General features: G+C 43.0%; 1 protein-coding gene across 2 annotated transcripts; it reads right to left on the reverse strand.

Annotated features, from left to right (window-relative positions):
* Positions 1–2,015: 2,015 nt before the first annotated feature.
* Positions 2,016–12,019, reverse strand: pitx1 (paired-like homeodomain 1). 2 transcript variants are annotated; one of them, XM_048236613.1, is made up of 5 exons: positions 11,927–12,019; positions 10,258–10,312; positions 5,994–6,131; positions 4,822–5,024; positions 2,016–3,289 (listed from the first exon to the last, which is right to left on the reverse strand). In XM_048236613.1, exons 2-5 carry the CDS (start codon positions 10,301–10,303, stop codon positions 2,741–2,743), a joined length of 936 nt encoding a protein of 311 aa, XP_048092570.1. In that variant the 5' UTR covers positions 10,304–10,312; positions 11,927–12,019; the 3' UTR covers positions 2,016–2,740. The 2 variants fall into 2 exon arrangements, with proteins under 2 accessions (XP_048092570.1, XP_048092562.1); XM_048236605.1 differs by lacking the exon at positions 11,927–12,019 and adding an exon at positions 11,844–11,901.
* Positions 12,020–16,265: the final 4,246 nt, after the last annotated feature.

The raw sequence follows: 16,265 nt of genomic DNA on the forward strand, positions 1-16,265 counted from the left end.
TGAAGTGGATCATTATGCGTCCTTGAAAGATCATAAACACAGGACGTATTGTTTTCTTATCCTAAGTGATTTGAATGTCAAATACCATATATCAGTTTTTGAAAAATGTTTGACCTAACTTGCAGGATATTTTGCCGTTAAGTCTGTGAACGGGTCTTTGACAAAAGCACACAAAGAGAACAGCCCACTTCAAATATTTACAGACAATAAAACGGCAATATGAACTTTGGCCCATGGGTCACGATCCGAGCAGTCTTCTGCAGATTGGCAACATCTACTCGAGGCCGTGTCTGTTTTTCTTAGAAATCCCTGGGAGCTTTGAATTCATTTTATTAGCCTGTGAAATTGCTTTACGACACTACATTGCAATTTTCTTAACATAACATGGGGAAACCATGCTGACTTTTGGAGAATTTTGCTTTACCATAAAGTAACAAACGAAACACAGATCACCAGGACTATGTATTAATAACCTATGAACATTATTCATTATTATTATTAGTAGTAGTAGTAGTAGTAGGATTGTTGTTGTTATCGTTATTGGCTGGAAATGTGTTTGTGGTATAAATATAATACTTTCATGCGAATTAATGATAGCCTATATGATTATTAATTGTCATAGACAATTTTCTTCTGCAAAACGGAAACATATATGTATTATGCTTAACGTCCTTGCTTATTCTAAAATACAAAAAAAGATAGGCTGTCCTTCCCAGTTCTCTGATTTGATTTGGAAGGCTATAGGGTTAGACTTGTTCCTGTGACATAACAATTACGCCTAGCCTACTGTTCAGAAAAGTTTCCTAATAAATAACTAGATTTATGAAATATACTTTACCATAGCCTACCAACAGGGAGCAAATAGAAAGGTCAAAAGAGACTACCTCCTCTAACAGCGCGGGCGGAAATGTCAGAGGCTATCGGCTGCAATAGGTGAGAAGAACCAAGTATATAAAAAGTTAAATTGCCGCGGGCTCTGCCCTTAATCTGGCCTTAATGTCGCTTAATGACTGTTTGACTGATATGAGGTTTGTGGACCAGGGGAAACCAGATCGATTGTTGGAGTTTGCGTTAGATAACTCATTTAGTTGTTTCCCTTAACATGAGCATACATCAGTTCCTGGTATGGCTTTGAGTATTTGCACGTAGGCTACGCAAAGAATTGTGTGTGTGTAATTGTGTGTTGCTGCGCATGTATGTGTTTTTTGAAACAAAAACAGCGATGAAGAAGTAGAGCAGATGGTATGTGCCCCCGGTCGGCGGTTGTGTTTGCGCGCGCGCGCGCGTGCTTGTGTACATAGGCTATGCGGTTTATGATTGAGAGTGAATGGCGCAGTCAAAAAGAGACCAAAAAGAGACCATAGGCATAGTATATAAATCCTGCTGCCACAGGAAACGAGACCTCTCCCATGATATGTGCTAGCTAGATGCGTTCCTTTGGCAGCTGTCATTGCAGCCTATGGCCCGACTCACGGCAAACCGCAACGACTCAGCTGCGGAGTCGAGAGTACACACACACACACACACACACACTCACACACACGACCAAAAGTGCCAACTGCTGTGTGACGTGTGGGGTGCGTGTGCATAAGAGAAAAAACAGGGATAGAATTACTCTTAATGAATCTCGCCCTTGCATCTTTTCGCCCCTCTGGTCGCTACATATTTGAAAGCCACAAGAAATCATTTTAATTGTATCGTACTGGAGTTTGTAATGCTTGGAAGGATAGCAGCATCAATTAGCGGTCGATGCCGTGAAAGGGTTCCTGTGTAAAAGTGCCTGCACTCAGCATATCTCATGATATACAGTACAAATCTAACATATGTATTGATGATTGCAGTTTGAATCTAAATCGTCTGAGAATATGGCTACTTTTCATTTTTCATATTTTATAAATAAGTGCAATTAGATAAAAAACGAGTTCCCACACTGCAGGATCTTAATAGGTCTTTCTTTTATAGCCAACCTCAACTAGCCTATTACTTTGAAGAAATATAAACATGGAAAATAAACCTGAACGCCTTCTGTCGTACTTTATTCAAACATATTACCATAAACACTTGAGTATGTTTCAATCACCTTTAGTTACAGTATAAAGGACGTGCTTGGTTCTGGTTTTACACATATTATAATGTCAATTTACAAAAGACTGCACTCAAGATAAGCATGCAATTTATCTACGGAAGCAAATAAACAACAACTGCAATGACAAGTACAACAGCATCGTGAACAATAACATCACCGACACAGAAAAAATCCAGAAGACCAAGCAGGTAAAAATATTGTGAACCATAGGCCTACCGTTTGCCTACGGAACAACTGCCATTTACGCCGAACTGTTGTACCCTTTTTAGGTCAGGACAACACATGAGCAATTTACACAGGCTTCATCTACCGTCGCTCCAACTCCGAAAAAAAAAGTAAATCTCCTATTCGACAATTTGTTTCCAACAAAAAAGATTTAAATACGATATTTTTTTTTATCTTCAACTTGAGCAACAAATGCTCAGAAGTTCTTTTGTTTAATATAGTATGTACAAAGTTGCAATGTAACACGTCTTCACTTTGAAATCCAAATTATGGATATTTAAATTGCTGTGCAAGTTCATTTGGTAAACACATACAACCCGCATAATCCATCTGAAAGAAAAGAAACGACTGCATCCAGTTTAGTTGTCTTTTCGCCCAATGCGCAGGTGCTGGTCTCCGAGGTTATTTTTTTTTGCGACGTTTAATTTGTCAGCTGTTATATTGACACGCGTTGAGGCTCGACCCTGGACTCTGCAGTCCACTGTATCCAAACGTTGGGTGCTGTTTGGACTTAAGTCTCAGGGTTGCGAGACTGGAGTTGCACGTGTCTCTGTAGACACTGTACGGGGAGGCCTGCGGGCCATACGGACAGGTGGATGACGTCATGGCCGAATTGATGGAGGAGCCCCCGATGCCGTTAAGGTTGCTGATGTTGTTGAGTCCAGCCGCGGACATGCCAGGCACACCCGAGTGTCCCATACTGGAGGCCATAGTCATGGACGAGATGGAGTTGGGGGCGGAGAACATGGACTGAGAGGTAAGCGGACTCATGGAGTTGAAGAAGGTGAAGTTCTTGGTGGCGAGCGGCGCTGGCGCCAGGCCTTTGTTCGTCCAGTTATTGTAGGTGTAGGCCGGGTACATGTCATCATACGGCTGCATGAGGCCGCTGAACTGCGGCAGGTAGCTGTTCTTACACAGGTCCATCTGCTGGTTCCGCTCCCGCTTTCGCCACTTAGCCCTGCGATTTTTGAACCACACCTGGAAAAAGGAAATTCATGATTTAGGCTACTATGTTATCATTATCGTCACTTACTATTTTTACTATTATTGTTGTTATGTTATTATTGGTATTGCTACCATTATTATTATTATCGTTGTTGTTGTTGTTATTGTTATTGCTATTGTTATTATTATTATTATTATTATTATTATTATTATTATTATTATTCTATCTTGTTGTTTTATCTGAACAATATTGAATCATCTTGTCAGTAGACCTGCTGGTTGACTAATAATGCAAAAGTGCATTCAATGCAAAAGTGCCTCTATAGTGTAAATGGCATCGGTAGGTTAATTGAATAGGCTACTCTATTGTAGGTTCTTGTAGGTGTGGATGTAGAGAGAGCGTTTGGTGCAGTTGGCGTCGGTCAGTGTAAAGAAACCCTTATTAAGGATACCGTGACATTTTATTATTGCTACTGAGTTATTTTAGACAACGCGTGAAGTCTATTTATAGGTTCGTGGAGTACATGGCTGCTTTGACGAATTGTCCACAATGACTTTAGGGATATGACGCCATATGCTTTGAACAGGGTCGGCTATTTTTAGCAACCTTCTTCTCCCCACTCGGTGTGCGCATGCCTGTCCGTTATTTAATGCACACTCCCGTGCTGTGTCCGTGCACGAGAGCGAAAGGAGATAACGTTAAGTGGAGAGTGTGATAATCACCGAATTCATCACTTAACATCCACTGACTTCTGCTGCGTGATGAAATGCCAACGGAGATGTAGGCTAGTCCGTTATCTATTCATTTCTCTATTTCCTAATCGGCCTAATTTTACTTAAACTCAAACTATCGATCGAAGACCTCCTACAACAATATCTACAGCCTTTTTTGAGAGTCTGACCATTAGCCGTGTCATTTTATCTCTTAGGCTAATGGTGATAAGCCAAGATAAAATGAACTTAAAAATTATTTGTTGCCAAGATTAGTTGGCTGAACAATTTTAAGGAAATTATTTAAAAAAGAGGAGCATAGATCTACGAAAATAATGCATTTGCGTACCTAAATATTATTTGTGGGCTTTTTAGAAATTAATTAAAACAGCGTATAGAGGACCTTGCATGAGCCTAATAATCTCTATCTTCTTTTTCAAAGAAACAAATAATTTCTGGACATTCATATTGTTGAATGTTTGTGATATGTGATTATCTTGCTTGATGGGGAATAATTTATTAATTTATCTGTGAATTTTATTCCATAAGAAATATTTTTAATAGCACTGTTATTACAAAATATTTCATTGTAAAAATACAGGTATTAAATGCAAATAATAAATATCTAAATCAGTCACCCAACTGGATTTTTCCGTATGAAAATATTCCGAATAGATTAAAAAAACAGCACTGTTTTACGCCTTCAGCGCTTGTTGAGATAATAACCAAGTCTATCCCTACCATCCATAATTAGCGCAGAAACATATTTGGATTTTTCAAAATTCCGGACTTTAGAAATGATCAATTTCATGAAACAATTTCAAACGGAGAAATGAACAATGTCTCAGTCTTACTCGCACTCGTGCCTCCGTGAGATTTGTCCACACTGCGATCTCCTCCCGCGTACTCATGTCCGGGTAGCGGTTCCGCTGGAAGGTGGCCTCGAGCTCCTGCAGCTGCTGGCTCGTGAAGTGCGTCCGCTGCCGCCTCTGCTTTTTCTTCTTCGGGTCGTCCGCCTGTCCATCATCACTGCGGTGCTCTACGTTCCGCTCCTTTTCTGTAAGAATCAGCGAGAGGAGATTATTTTTCCGAACACTTATTTGCATTTTAGAACCGACAGACACAGAGGCCTAAAAACACACCAGCATATGCATGTGTTGGCTTAGCAAATGGTCCGCGAACAGTTCGAGGTTTTTGACAGGCCTTTTGGTGATTTTGTTCTAGCTTGGCAACAGCGAGAGCCCTGGGATGTGTACCAGGCCCTAAATCTGATACCTTAAGTAGCCCAAAGGCCACATCTGGGCCTCTTCACGTTCTGGGAAGAGGCGAAATACATCGTTGAGCTGACATGCAGGTTTTAAAGGTGCTTCTGGACTGTATATCTGCTAGGCTGTAACTGTGAGCAAGCCTAATCTATAGTTTCATATAAGCGCTGATAACTCTACAAAAGCGCAGCTGTCGATGAAACGGCACAACAAAAAACATTGTAAATTAGGACATTGAAGTTAGCTCCGTGAGAGAGTGTGTGTGTGTGTGTGAGCGCGCGCGCGCTCATGTAACATTTGGAGCACATTAAATAGCTTAGCCCTCATCACAAACATCTGTAGGCCTCTGCCTACCCTGGAGTTTCATGAAACGATCTCATAAAACAACCTATCCTTAATCGTCAAGGAAATGCACATAAGATACCTACTTGCAAATATTGAACATAAGTACATAAAAAGTGAACCTGTGACAACGTTAGCTTTGTTTTACAAAGCGTCCATTGTAACATTCACTACTAGATAAAATAAGTATGTCTTGGAAATAACCTTTTTGGAGCTATTCCACATCAGGACAAAAACACAGCCGTAAAGTGCTCGCCTGATTACTGTTACAAGTTTGAACACAGATAACCAGCTCTGGTACGGCGGTGTAAGCAGGCCGAGGCGTGTAGCCGGATTAAGGTGCATAAGTGACAGGGAGGTTCCTGTCAGTGAGAGAGAGAGAGAGAGAGAGAGACGCTGGAATAGTCGAATGTGTGTACCTGCGATCTCTGCATCCGATGATTCGCAGCTCGAATTCTCTAACGCTTCCCGCGTGCTGGTCGTTCTCGGCAAGTGAAATGTAGAGGCCATGTCGCGCGGTCTCACTGGCTTGGCAATTCGATCCAAATTCATTCCACCTTGGAAAAAAATGATTAAAGCGTTAAACTATTTCATCCCTCAGTCTTTACCAGTCTCTTCGAGTCTAGTCTACAATCCACTCGACAGCTGCCTCCATCGCGCGATAAAAAACAATAGTGGTGTCCCAGGTAGGCTGGTCGCCACGAGCCAAAGAGAAAAAAGGACAGGAGCAAGCGCTTTCGATTTCCCGTTGGAGTGTCTGTGGATGGAGGCCGCTAGCGCAGCTGAGCCGAGCTCGAGGTTCCTCCCCTGCTCTCCTCCCCGTCTCACGCGGGTCCCTCCCACCGCACACGGGTGCCATCCCCGGACCCCGAAGCCCGTGGGGGGAGCACGTAAGACTAGCGCGCTTCAGGCAAGATTGAAAAGCTGGCAAGAAAAAAGGGGCCCCTTTCCTCCAGCCTGTGTGAGCTTGAGAAGAGCAGTCGGTGGCTCTTATAAGCACAGCGCAAAGGCTGCCTCTTCAATACGGGCTCAACAAAGTCAACATAACCCAGGCCCACGGTTGAGTTTCAAAAGAACTACAAAAGCCAACGAGAAGAGGGACAAAAACAACACCAGATGCGCATTCTCTGGACATGCATTGTGGTTACGCGTATTTAATTAATGCATACAAATATAACACATTTTTATGAAACATCATGGCGCAGTCCTTTTCCAATCACTGTATGGAAGGGTACTAAGACATGTCACCATATTACATCACACACATGCAACAATCCCTCTTTAATCTTCATAATATTTATCTTAAACGGCCTTACAAGATCCATAACTGACAATCATACCTTACCATAGCCTATCATACATCACCATTTCTAATAGGCTATTTTATCGCATTCAATAACAACAAATATAATATACTACTACTACTACTACTACTAATAATAATAATAATAATAATTCAAATTGTAATTACTAATTACTTTTAATGAATTACTTTTATTACTGACATATTAGCAATGTTATAACTTCTAGTACCGGTAGTTAGTCTACTTTGCCTTACATCAACATGACGAGTATTGTTGGTTTTCGATTAACATAATATTTTCTTTAACCCGGTCGTGGCCTCCACCTTAGCCACAGGAGGTGTAGCGGCGCCTGCTGGTGAGTGCACCACGGAAGGTTCCTCCCCAGAGAGGAACTACTGATTCCGGATCACAGACACAAACCCAACGGAATTATTGAATTTGCAGTCTTTCTTGTTGGATCGGTCGTATTCGTTGATGTCAGTAGCGATGTAGGCTACTGGATTTGTCAACAGGTAGCCTATTATTTGACCTAGGCCTAATTACATTTAAGAGAAAATCAAACACGCTTCCATATCTACACAGACCTGTATTTTATTTGCTTTTTTGGATGTCACAATTTGCTGGTTTGGTTTGCAAGAGAAACACATGAAAATATTCACACTGCCCCTTTCTCCCTGCTTCATAACCCGCTGCGGGCCGTTGCATAGGCGAATCCATTATTATGTGTGGGACATTCGATCGAGTAGAAAAAGCCTATTCTGAAATGTAACCGCGACGCAACTGTTGAGGGTGTCATGGAATAAACTCGATGACACCAGAGAGCACCTCATCCCCGAGTCGCAGGCTCCTCGGCCTCAGCTGATAATGATGTTACATGAGCCGCTTATGTCGTCGGCGATATTTATCACGCACTATGTGGAGCAGCGTTCGCGCTCTTTCATAAAAACACAGGAGAAGGGTGTTCAGGTGAGACGGGGCCGTCAGCTTTCGCTGTCAGCGGCGCCAGATCAGCGCTCATCGGCTCGGTTGTGACAGCGGCGTTTGACATAAGAGCCCGTCTGGCGAGAAGCCTTCCTCTAGGGGCTGTTTTAAGGGCGTTTGTGCGCCCTCTTGACTATCACTTAGTTCCCATTCATTTGTTTCGGATGCCTTCCCAGTGTAATGCAATATTATTTCTGAGTCTCTTCTCCAACACAATGGGGAGGACGCACGCAATTCTCACATATTCCGTCATGCCATCTAACACTGGGATTATTTGCCTTGGAAAATGAATTAACTCTGAACGTCTGGGAAGCAGAGTTGTCGTTGAAAAACGTATAGGCCTAGGGCCTTAAACGCACGCATTGAGCAGAGAAAAGCAGCTCTATTTAAATGTTGCATCTAGTGTAAGTTAAGCGTAGCCTGAGCCTGCAGCCTGTAGAACGGCTATTCAGCTTCACATGCAGTGGGTGCAGGGCTATTTTTTTTTTTTAAAGAAAAGGTGATTGATTTAATCAAAGCAATATTCCACTGAATATTTGCAATCGACTCATCTTAAGGTTTTTGCTTTTTGTTTGCTAATTTGGAAGATATTAAAATAATCAGCTGGTCTTGGCGCTGGAACAAGACATTACGCGTTCCTGCTGAAGGGTTTAATTTTGATACTTTGTAGCAGCACATTCCAATAAACCAGTGCACAGAAAGCCACGGAGCGGTGTTGCCATGAGACAGACTAATAGCTTAAACCATGATCCCCCTACTCGGCCAACACATGGTTTTGACTCTTTAAAGCATATAGCCCAGCAAGAGCAGAGTGAGAGCAGCTCTTCTCCAAAACCTCAATCTGTGACACGGCTTTGGCCTCTTCCGGAAAGGGACGCAGTGCGGCTGCAGTGGTGCGCTCATTAGGATAGGACGGCGTGTGTGGAACTCGCCAATCAGTGACGTAACCAGATGTGTACAAACTTGTTAGACCAAAATGACTCTGCAAATAATAGCCCTTCGGAGTTAATTAAGTGACCACGACTAGGCTACTGGAAGTTCAGGTTCATTCTGAAAGAACAACTTCAAAGGTGCGTCACTGCGAGCAGTCGGGCCAGTAGAGTGAGCGCGCCTTACTGGACACCCTACAGTTAAGGGTCTACTGGTCCTGACCACATGGTGGCGGAGGACCGACAGATCCCGGAGACATTGTTAACATCTTTTTTTTTTCGATGAAGAGGAGGCGCGAGGGAGGAACGGCTAGGGAATATTGATCACAGAGAGAGCGTGAATCAAAATAAACGACGCACGCGCGTCGCCGACTTCAAACCATATTCCGAACAGCGAAGAAGTAGAATTACCTTAAGCTTGGCGGTTCACATGGGTTTTATTTGACAATCGAATCAAACCCTTCTAACTAGCAAAACAAACAACAGAACAGCCGCGCCCCGGAGCCCGGTTCTGGGCGGGGGCCGAGAGACCATGCTAGGGCCTGCGTGACTGCTGCTTCTCACTGGAGCGGCTCGGATATGCTTAGGTGATGTGCAGGCTCTGCCGCAAACAGTATCAGATATTTACATGTGCACAATGCACCTATAACTAGACAATAGAAAGCCTAAACGCAGGGGTTGTCTTGTCTCTAGGGGAATTTACATGCGTGTTACATGCGGGTTGGCCGTGTTTTCGGTAGTCACTTTGTCCCTCTACACTTTGCAAAGATAATTGGACGCAGCTTTGTTTGGAACAACAATGTAGTGTATTGTTTCATGTTACTTTTACTTGTGTTTTCATTTCAGATATTGTATTGAATTAAATTAGCATTTTCAGGCAAATATTCCCTGTTAACAATATCCATATAGTCACAGTGAATAGCTACAGACGTAGAGTAATTGTTTTTAGATAACCCAGGTTTGATTAAGGTGATATTTTGTTTATTTTCTCTGACTTTCAATTAGGTTTTAACGCATATCAGCATTCCGAGCAGGCCATTTCGAATATTCACTTGTATACATTGAGGCTTAATACATTTTCAATAATTCATATTAGTCAAGACACAACTGACAATTATAATCTAACACTCATCGCTATTCCCGTCCCACATCAATCTTGCTCTGGGTCTTGAACTGACACTATTTACATATTAAAGCAGCTAGGCTGTCATTTCGTGATTTAATGGCAAGCCTCTGGGAAAAGAAGAAGCAACGATGAGAGCCTGTGAGGCTGACACGGAGGAGCGATCTGACAGCACAAACACAGGCTACAGCTTGCTTTTAAGAAGCAATTATGGGATAGAAACGGCGGAATCGGTGGGAAGCGGGATCATCCGCTGTAACAGTCTAGCCCACTGACCGCTGAGGGATTCAACAATAACATTACAGGTGTGTGTGTGTGTGTGAGAGAGAGAGAGAGGGGGATTTACCTTGATCGCCGCAAGAGATTACATTCTTGGACAAATTAAGTTCCATTCCAAATACCTGTGGAAAGAGGGGAAAACAAACAACAAAACACACGTTTATTTTTTATCTTTAACAAATGGCAAATAAACGACAGCATACAAACTACTAATAGGCATACATTTCCACATAGCAAATAATTACAAATTAATTTAAAGTAGGCTTTTTTAATGGGAAGATTTTTCTAATTGAATGTAAAGGGCTCAAACGTAGTTAGCCTAGTGGTTTTCATGCAGATAAAAGTCTTGATTTTTACATGCATTTTAATTCCCACATAGGCCTTATAGGTGAACATAGCATACAGTAATAGTAAATAAATACATACTATATAACAGTAAATCCCTCCTCCATTAGATATAAACATGTAAGCTAGCCATCTTAATATTTTACATAATAGGAGTTTGGGTACATATCAAGCTTTTAGTTGTACTTGAACTACTGTGTGTGTGTGTGTGTGTGTGTGTGTGTGATAGACATGAATGATCAGTGTGCATAAGGTGATCTTAGTGTGATGGATTCCTATGGTCTCTTTCTCTCTCATCTGCTGAGGACCCTTCATAAATCATGAGGGGCAGTGAGCTACCCCGTACCCTTTAGCCGCCTCTAACCCACAAATACGCAAACACACACTAGCACCGAGGACGTGGGCCTACACGTTATTTACACACTTGTGCATGTCTAGAACCGCTTTGCCTTTCAGATCAAGTGGATCAAAAAATATCCCGTTTCCTATTTCTGTCCGGGTTATGACCAGACATGCATCGGTGAACACATATGGTCTGACCCTTCTTTATTGAATACATCTTAAGTAGACTATGAAATAATAATAATAAAAAATCAATCACACCAGACTGTACTGTGTTACTGGTTCACGCAATACATGTTTTATATGTGCAGTTAATTGAGTACATATTTGTTATTCCGCTTTGGTATTCTAGCCCGTTTCCAACACCAGTACAATTATAAAGCGCTTGTGATTGTTGGACTGTAAAGAGGGTATCCTGATCTGGTGTTTCTCTTCGTGTTAAACTTGGACGAAAATAACCGTTGATAGCAAATGACTCATCCATCGACTACCTGACGTATTATTCTTTGTTTTCTGTGTTTAGTTTTTAAACTTCGTGTTTGACTAGACCGCGGAGACAGGCCCTGTGCTGTCTTGCGTTTGCCTCGCCCTGCTTTGACAAAGCGCGCACCGAGCTTCTTTCAGGAGAGCTGCCGTGACGGACAACATTGAACACAAATGTCAACACGGGTGGTATAGTGACTCATCTGCTAAAGGACCGGAGTTTCCTCGTACTCTCTCTCTCTCTCGCTCTCTCTCCTTCTCTCTCTCTGTGTGTGTGTGTGTGTGTGTGTGTGTGTGTCCGTCCACCCGCACTCGCTTGTATAGTGCGTCTTAGCTAACAATTGATTACTTAAGTAAAATTAACATTCCACCGCTTTTTCCACTCACCGGGTATAAGCTACTGTATTTTATAGGCTATAGACACATCCGGCTGCGCTACTAGATCAATATAAAACTACAAACATGAAGCTTTCTGTTGCATACCGGCATAAACGATGTCTGGTCGTTTAAAAGGCTATGGCTTATTGCATATTCCACACTCCGACAATGAATACACGCTCACTCACTGGCTGGGTCGGAACTAGGTGATGTCTCCTTTTTTCCTCTCAAAATTTCTCCATGCAGGTGAAAAATAAATCCACGTACGCGCGGGAGTCCAAAATCTATGCTCTGACGGCCTCTCTGTCTCGCGCTCGGTTTTCTCCGGGCGTTTTCTCTCGCGCTTGAATGACGTCATGGCTGCAAGCTCCATGGTGGGAACTCGATCCAGGATGCGAAGAGGGAATCAGCGCTGGCGAAATAATTGGTCTTCCAGAGCTTTAAGAACTTATAAATAAATAGAGTTGTAGAGAATGCCATCTTCCATAAGGTCAGCTCAACTCAAATTATGCCTTGTCGAAATTTGCGAATGTGTTTGAATGTGCTTGTTTGACTAGTTTCTTTTCAGAGCACGACTATTTAAAACATGTTAAAGCACAATTCTAACGTCCCCCTCTGCTTGTAAACCTAAATAAGTAGCATTTTACACAAAATTAAATTGTATCACTCTGCAAATATCCGGCTATTATTGGGTCCCAATGCTATCCATTCTATTCTTGGATTGGCAATGGGGATCCCACCAAGATTTCATCAGCCTTTAATAGACAGATTTTGTTAAATCCAGTATTGGAAAGGGGCTTATGCGAGATTTGTGGATCAACATCAATACAGCAAACAACATGTATGTGAACTTGTCCCTTTTAACCTTTTATAATTAGTCCTATATATTTTTGTATTATTTTGTAAGTTCCAGACTCGTGCATAGTGCCTATTCCTTAGCCTGTATCAGTTGGTGTCGGTTAAATTTGTGGGATGGCGGTCTATTAGTGTTTGTGTTATTAATGCACAGATGAAAACGTCTCTCCTCTCCTTCTCTCCCAGAGTGTCTCCCTGGCGCGCAGTCCCTCGGCCTGACTGAAAATCCGTCCTCATAAAAGTCTTTTTACGAGTTTATTGTAGGCTTATGTTTAATCCACGCCATGGCTTAAATGCCTTTTAGTTTACATAATTGAATAGTAGCCTATTTGGGATCCCTCGGATCCTAGGTCCTTAAGTAAGAAATAGTAGATAGCCAAAGCTGGACAGGACTACATACTTAACCCGATTTGTGAACATTAAAAGACTGTTCCTCAATTCCAACACGTATCTTAAAGACGCGCCATGACACCCTGCAACCACGGTTGTCAAAATAAAAACATAAGGATTTAATTGTTTCTGTTTCAATTTAAAGTATTCCTCTTAGTTTGCATTTTTTATACTGGTCTATATATTTTTAGGTTGAGGCTATTTATTAGAGTGTCATATGACTAGGCTAATCTTTAAACTACAATTCGCAATTCGCAAATGTAAGCTATTTTAATTGCGACAAAATAAGAATAATTCTGTCTTTAGAAAAGCACTGCGAATTCACTGAAATTGTTTGCAAGTTATGAATTACAATTATCTTAATTGTGGAGGAAATTGATTTAATTTCTAAAAAAAAACCCCGCCCATCTACACAAATGTAATTCGTTTCAGCTTTTCGTAAATTTAAAATAAATATAATTGTTCAGCAATGTGATTTTCGTAATTTTCTAATTTTACCAATTTCCCCTGCAGTCCACAGACGCCTGGTATAAAGAGTAGTAGGACATCCTGTTGTAGGCCTAATCAAAAGGTGAGTTCAACTATTTCCAATTATAGCTCCATCCGAGTGAATTAAAGTGTTAGCTTCCTTGTTTCGTTTCAGTCATTTACAATTTAATAGGCATATGGGACCTAGGCTACTGCCAATTCCAAAACGAAAATTATTTGAAATGGGCCAACTGACATAGGTAATTTCAGACATTCTGCTCTACACATATTCCAACACAATTGTCAAAACACTGAGGCTTCCTAGGATAGTGGCAACACGTGAACACATATAGGCTATTTATCCAGGGCAATGGGCTAAAATGTGTCATTTTGTGCTCATCTGTAGCCCTGTGCGTCGTCGGAAGCTCTCCTGAAAACAAACTTGCTTAAATGACGGTCGGCTATAGGAAGCCATTCAGACAAAATCCCCATTTAAGCGCCTAAATGCGCTCCGTAAAGCAGCCTCTGCGGGTTTGCAGAGCTCACAGTGCACCTTTATTTTCATAGGAAAGATACATATGAATACAATACTAATAGGCCTACGCATGTTGTCGTTTTCTATGTCGTTTAATAACAACATTGAAGTTCAAATGTTGGCATAGATTAGGTGTACGATATTCTTGAAGGATAATACGCTACCGGTCGGGTAAAAATATTTTTTTCTGGGTCAGCCGGTGCGCCCGCGCTCCCTAAAGCACGAGCTCCCGGGTAAAGCCCTCAGCTGCCCTCGTGGCCTTTTCTCCCCCGCGTTCTCTTCGTTGTCAGCCCATCGCGATGCTTAAAGACCAGCTACCGAGTGTGAAATTCGGCCTTGTGTTCCTCTTAAACTTTGCCAAGAGCGACGCAGGCATTAGCAGTAGGCCAGTGGCCTCTCCGCGCGGGATTAAGCTCAGAGCCCTCTTCTGAACACGGTCCCTGCGGAGTTAGACTGCACAGCCAGGTTTCCCAGGCTTCCTTGCGAGGCCAGCTTGCTTGTGAAGGACATCTCTCTCACACCTCTTCCAGCGGGAACTTTTGCTGGATAAAGTTTCTGGCAGGTTGCGGCTGGCGACAAATGCTTGGTTGCACCCAGGTAGCCTACATTTTTCTACGATCTGTAGGCACCAAACGTTGTTCGCCTCAAAGATAATTTTATTTATTTTCATTAGCCTACCTTATAATCATAATCAAAATGAAATAGTTTACACTGCACTGCCTGTCCTGCAATAGACAAAACATGGCCTCTAAAGAAATCATTCCGGTCATCAGATCAAGTAGCCTTACTGAAAACATTCATCATAATTGTTTACACTAGTCTTTGAAATAATATCTTTAAATATGACTGAGGCCAATTTTGTTTCTTTGCAATTATAGCCTACCTAGCCTACTTGCAGGGGCCTAATTTTGAGCCTAGACGGATACAGTACTTCTCGTCTCCATGGCGACGTGCGCGAATCGTCTGACCCGTAGCCCTACTCACTGATGAGCTTTAAACCCGTCCCCTACATCACAGATGAGCGCAAGCCGGGCCGGTCGCGGAGCGGAGGAGTAATTGCCCGGTGACTGGCGTAATCGCGTGATGAGTCTGGAGTTAAGTGCCGCGCCGTGACCGAGCTCATGTCATCTCCTCTGCGCGAGCGAGGCCGCGGGCTCACATGTGCGCGAGGACAAATTTGAGCTTCTTCACTCAAGAAAATATGTAATCCAGCTGTGAACTAAAGATGTGTTTTATAGACTCACCAGAAGTAATACTGGGCAAGTGTATTTATGTATTTATTCCGGTGTGTGTATGTGTGTGTGTGCGTGTGTGTTGAGCTTATGAATTGGACAGTGAAGCTTGCTTAAGAGACTGGAAGGGTTTCCTGCTCTTTGCATTTCCCTCTCCCACTGCTGTCTGGTGCTGATGGTGATCAGGAGGCCGGTCATGTGTGTGTGTGTGTGTGCGTGTGCGCATGTGCGCGTATGTGTGTGTGTGCGCGCGTGCGTGCCTGCCTGCATGCCTGCCTGTCGGAAAGATCAGGCAACTCCGCTCTAGACGGCACCCGGACCCAGCTGGGCCTGGTTTAGGTCAGATGGCAGTGCAAACTCCAACACACACACACACACACGCGCACACACACACACACACACACACACACAGGTCAGGTCAGGGTATAGAGGGTCTGACTGAGGATATTCTGCACAAAGGGCAAAAGAACCCAGCACCTCTCCACGGCTGATCTCAACCCTAAACTTGACTAATGAGCTGAGCTGCATCTCTTATTGGCTGCAGGTCCAGAGCTCAGGGCCCTGATTGGTTCCAGACCCAACGCCTAGCGGGGCATTTCCCCAAGCTCCACCATGTAGAAGGCACCTGATCCAATATCCCTGATCCAATCTCTGATATGTGCCCCCTTAGATCCCCCTGATCTCTCTGTCCTGCGCTGACCACTGGAATCTCCCCTCTGCCACCCTGAAAGCAGCAATGTCAGAGTTTCCTATGGTCTCTGAAATCAGGGCTGTTATGCCTACGCAGGCCAAAGGGGTTTACACGTGTAAACATCTCCGAGAGAGAGAGAGAGAGAGGGAGAGAGAGGGAGAGAGAGAAGGAGAGAGGGAGAGAGAGAAGGAGAGAGAGAGAAGGAGAGAGGAGAGAGAGAAGGAGAGAGGGAGAGGGAGAGGGAGAGGGAGAGAGAGAAGGAGAGAGGGAGAGAGAGAGGGAGAGAGAGAAGGAGAGAAGGAGGGAGAGAGAGAGAGAGATGATCTCTGGGGTCGGTTCCTCCACGTGATTCCCTC

This window comes from Alosa alosa, chromosome 2 (genome assembly GCF_017589495.1).
Source record: "Alosa alosa isolate M-15738 ecotype Scorff River chromosome 2, AALO_Geno_1.1, whole genome shotgun sequence".
Taxonomy (NCBI): Eukaryota; Metazoa; Chordata; class Actinopteri; order Clupeiformes; family Clupeidae; genus Alosa; species Alosa alosa.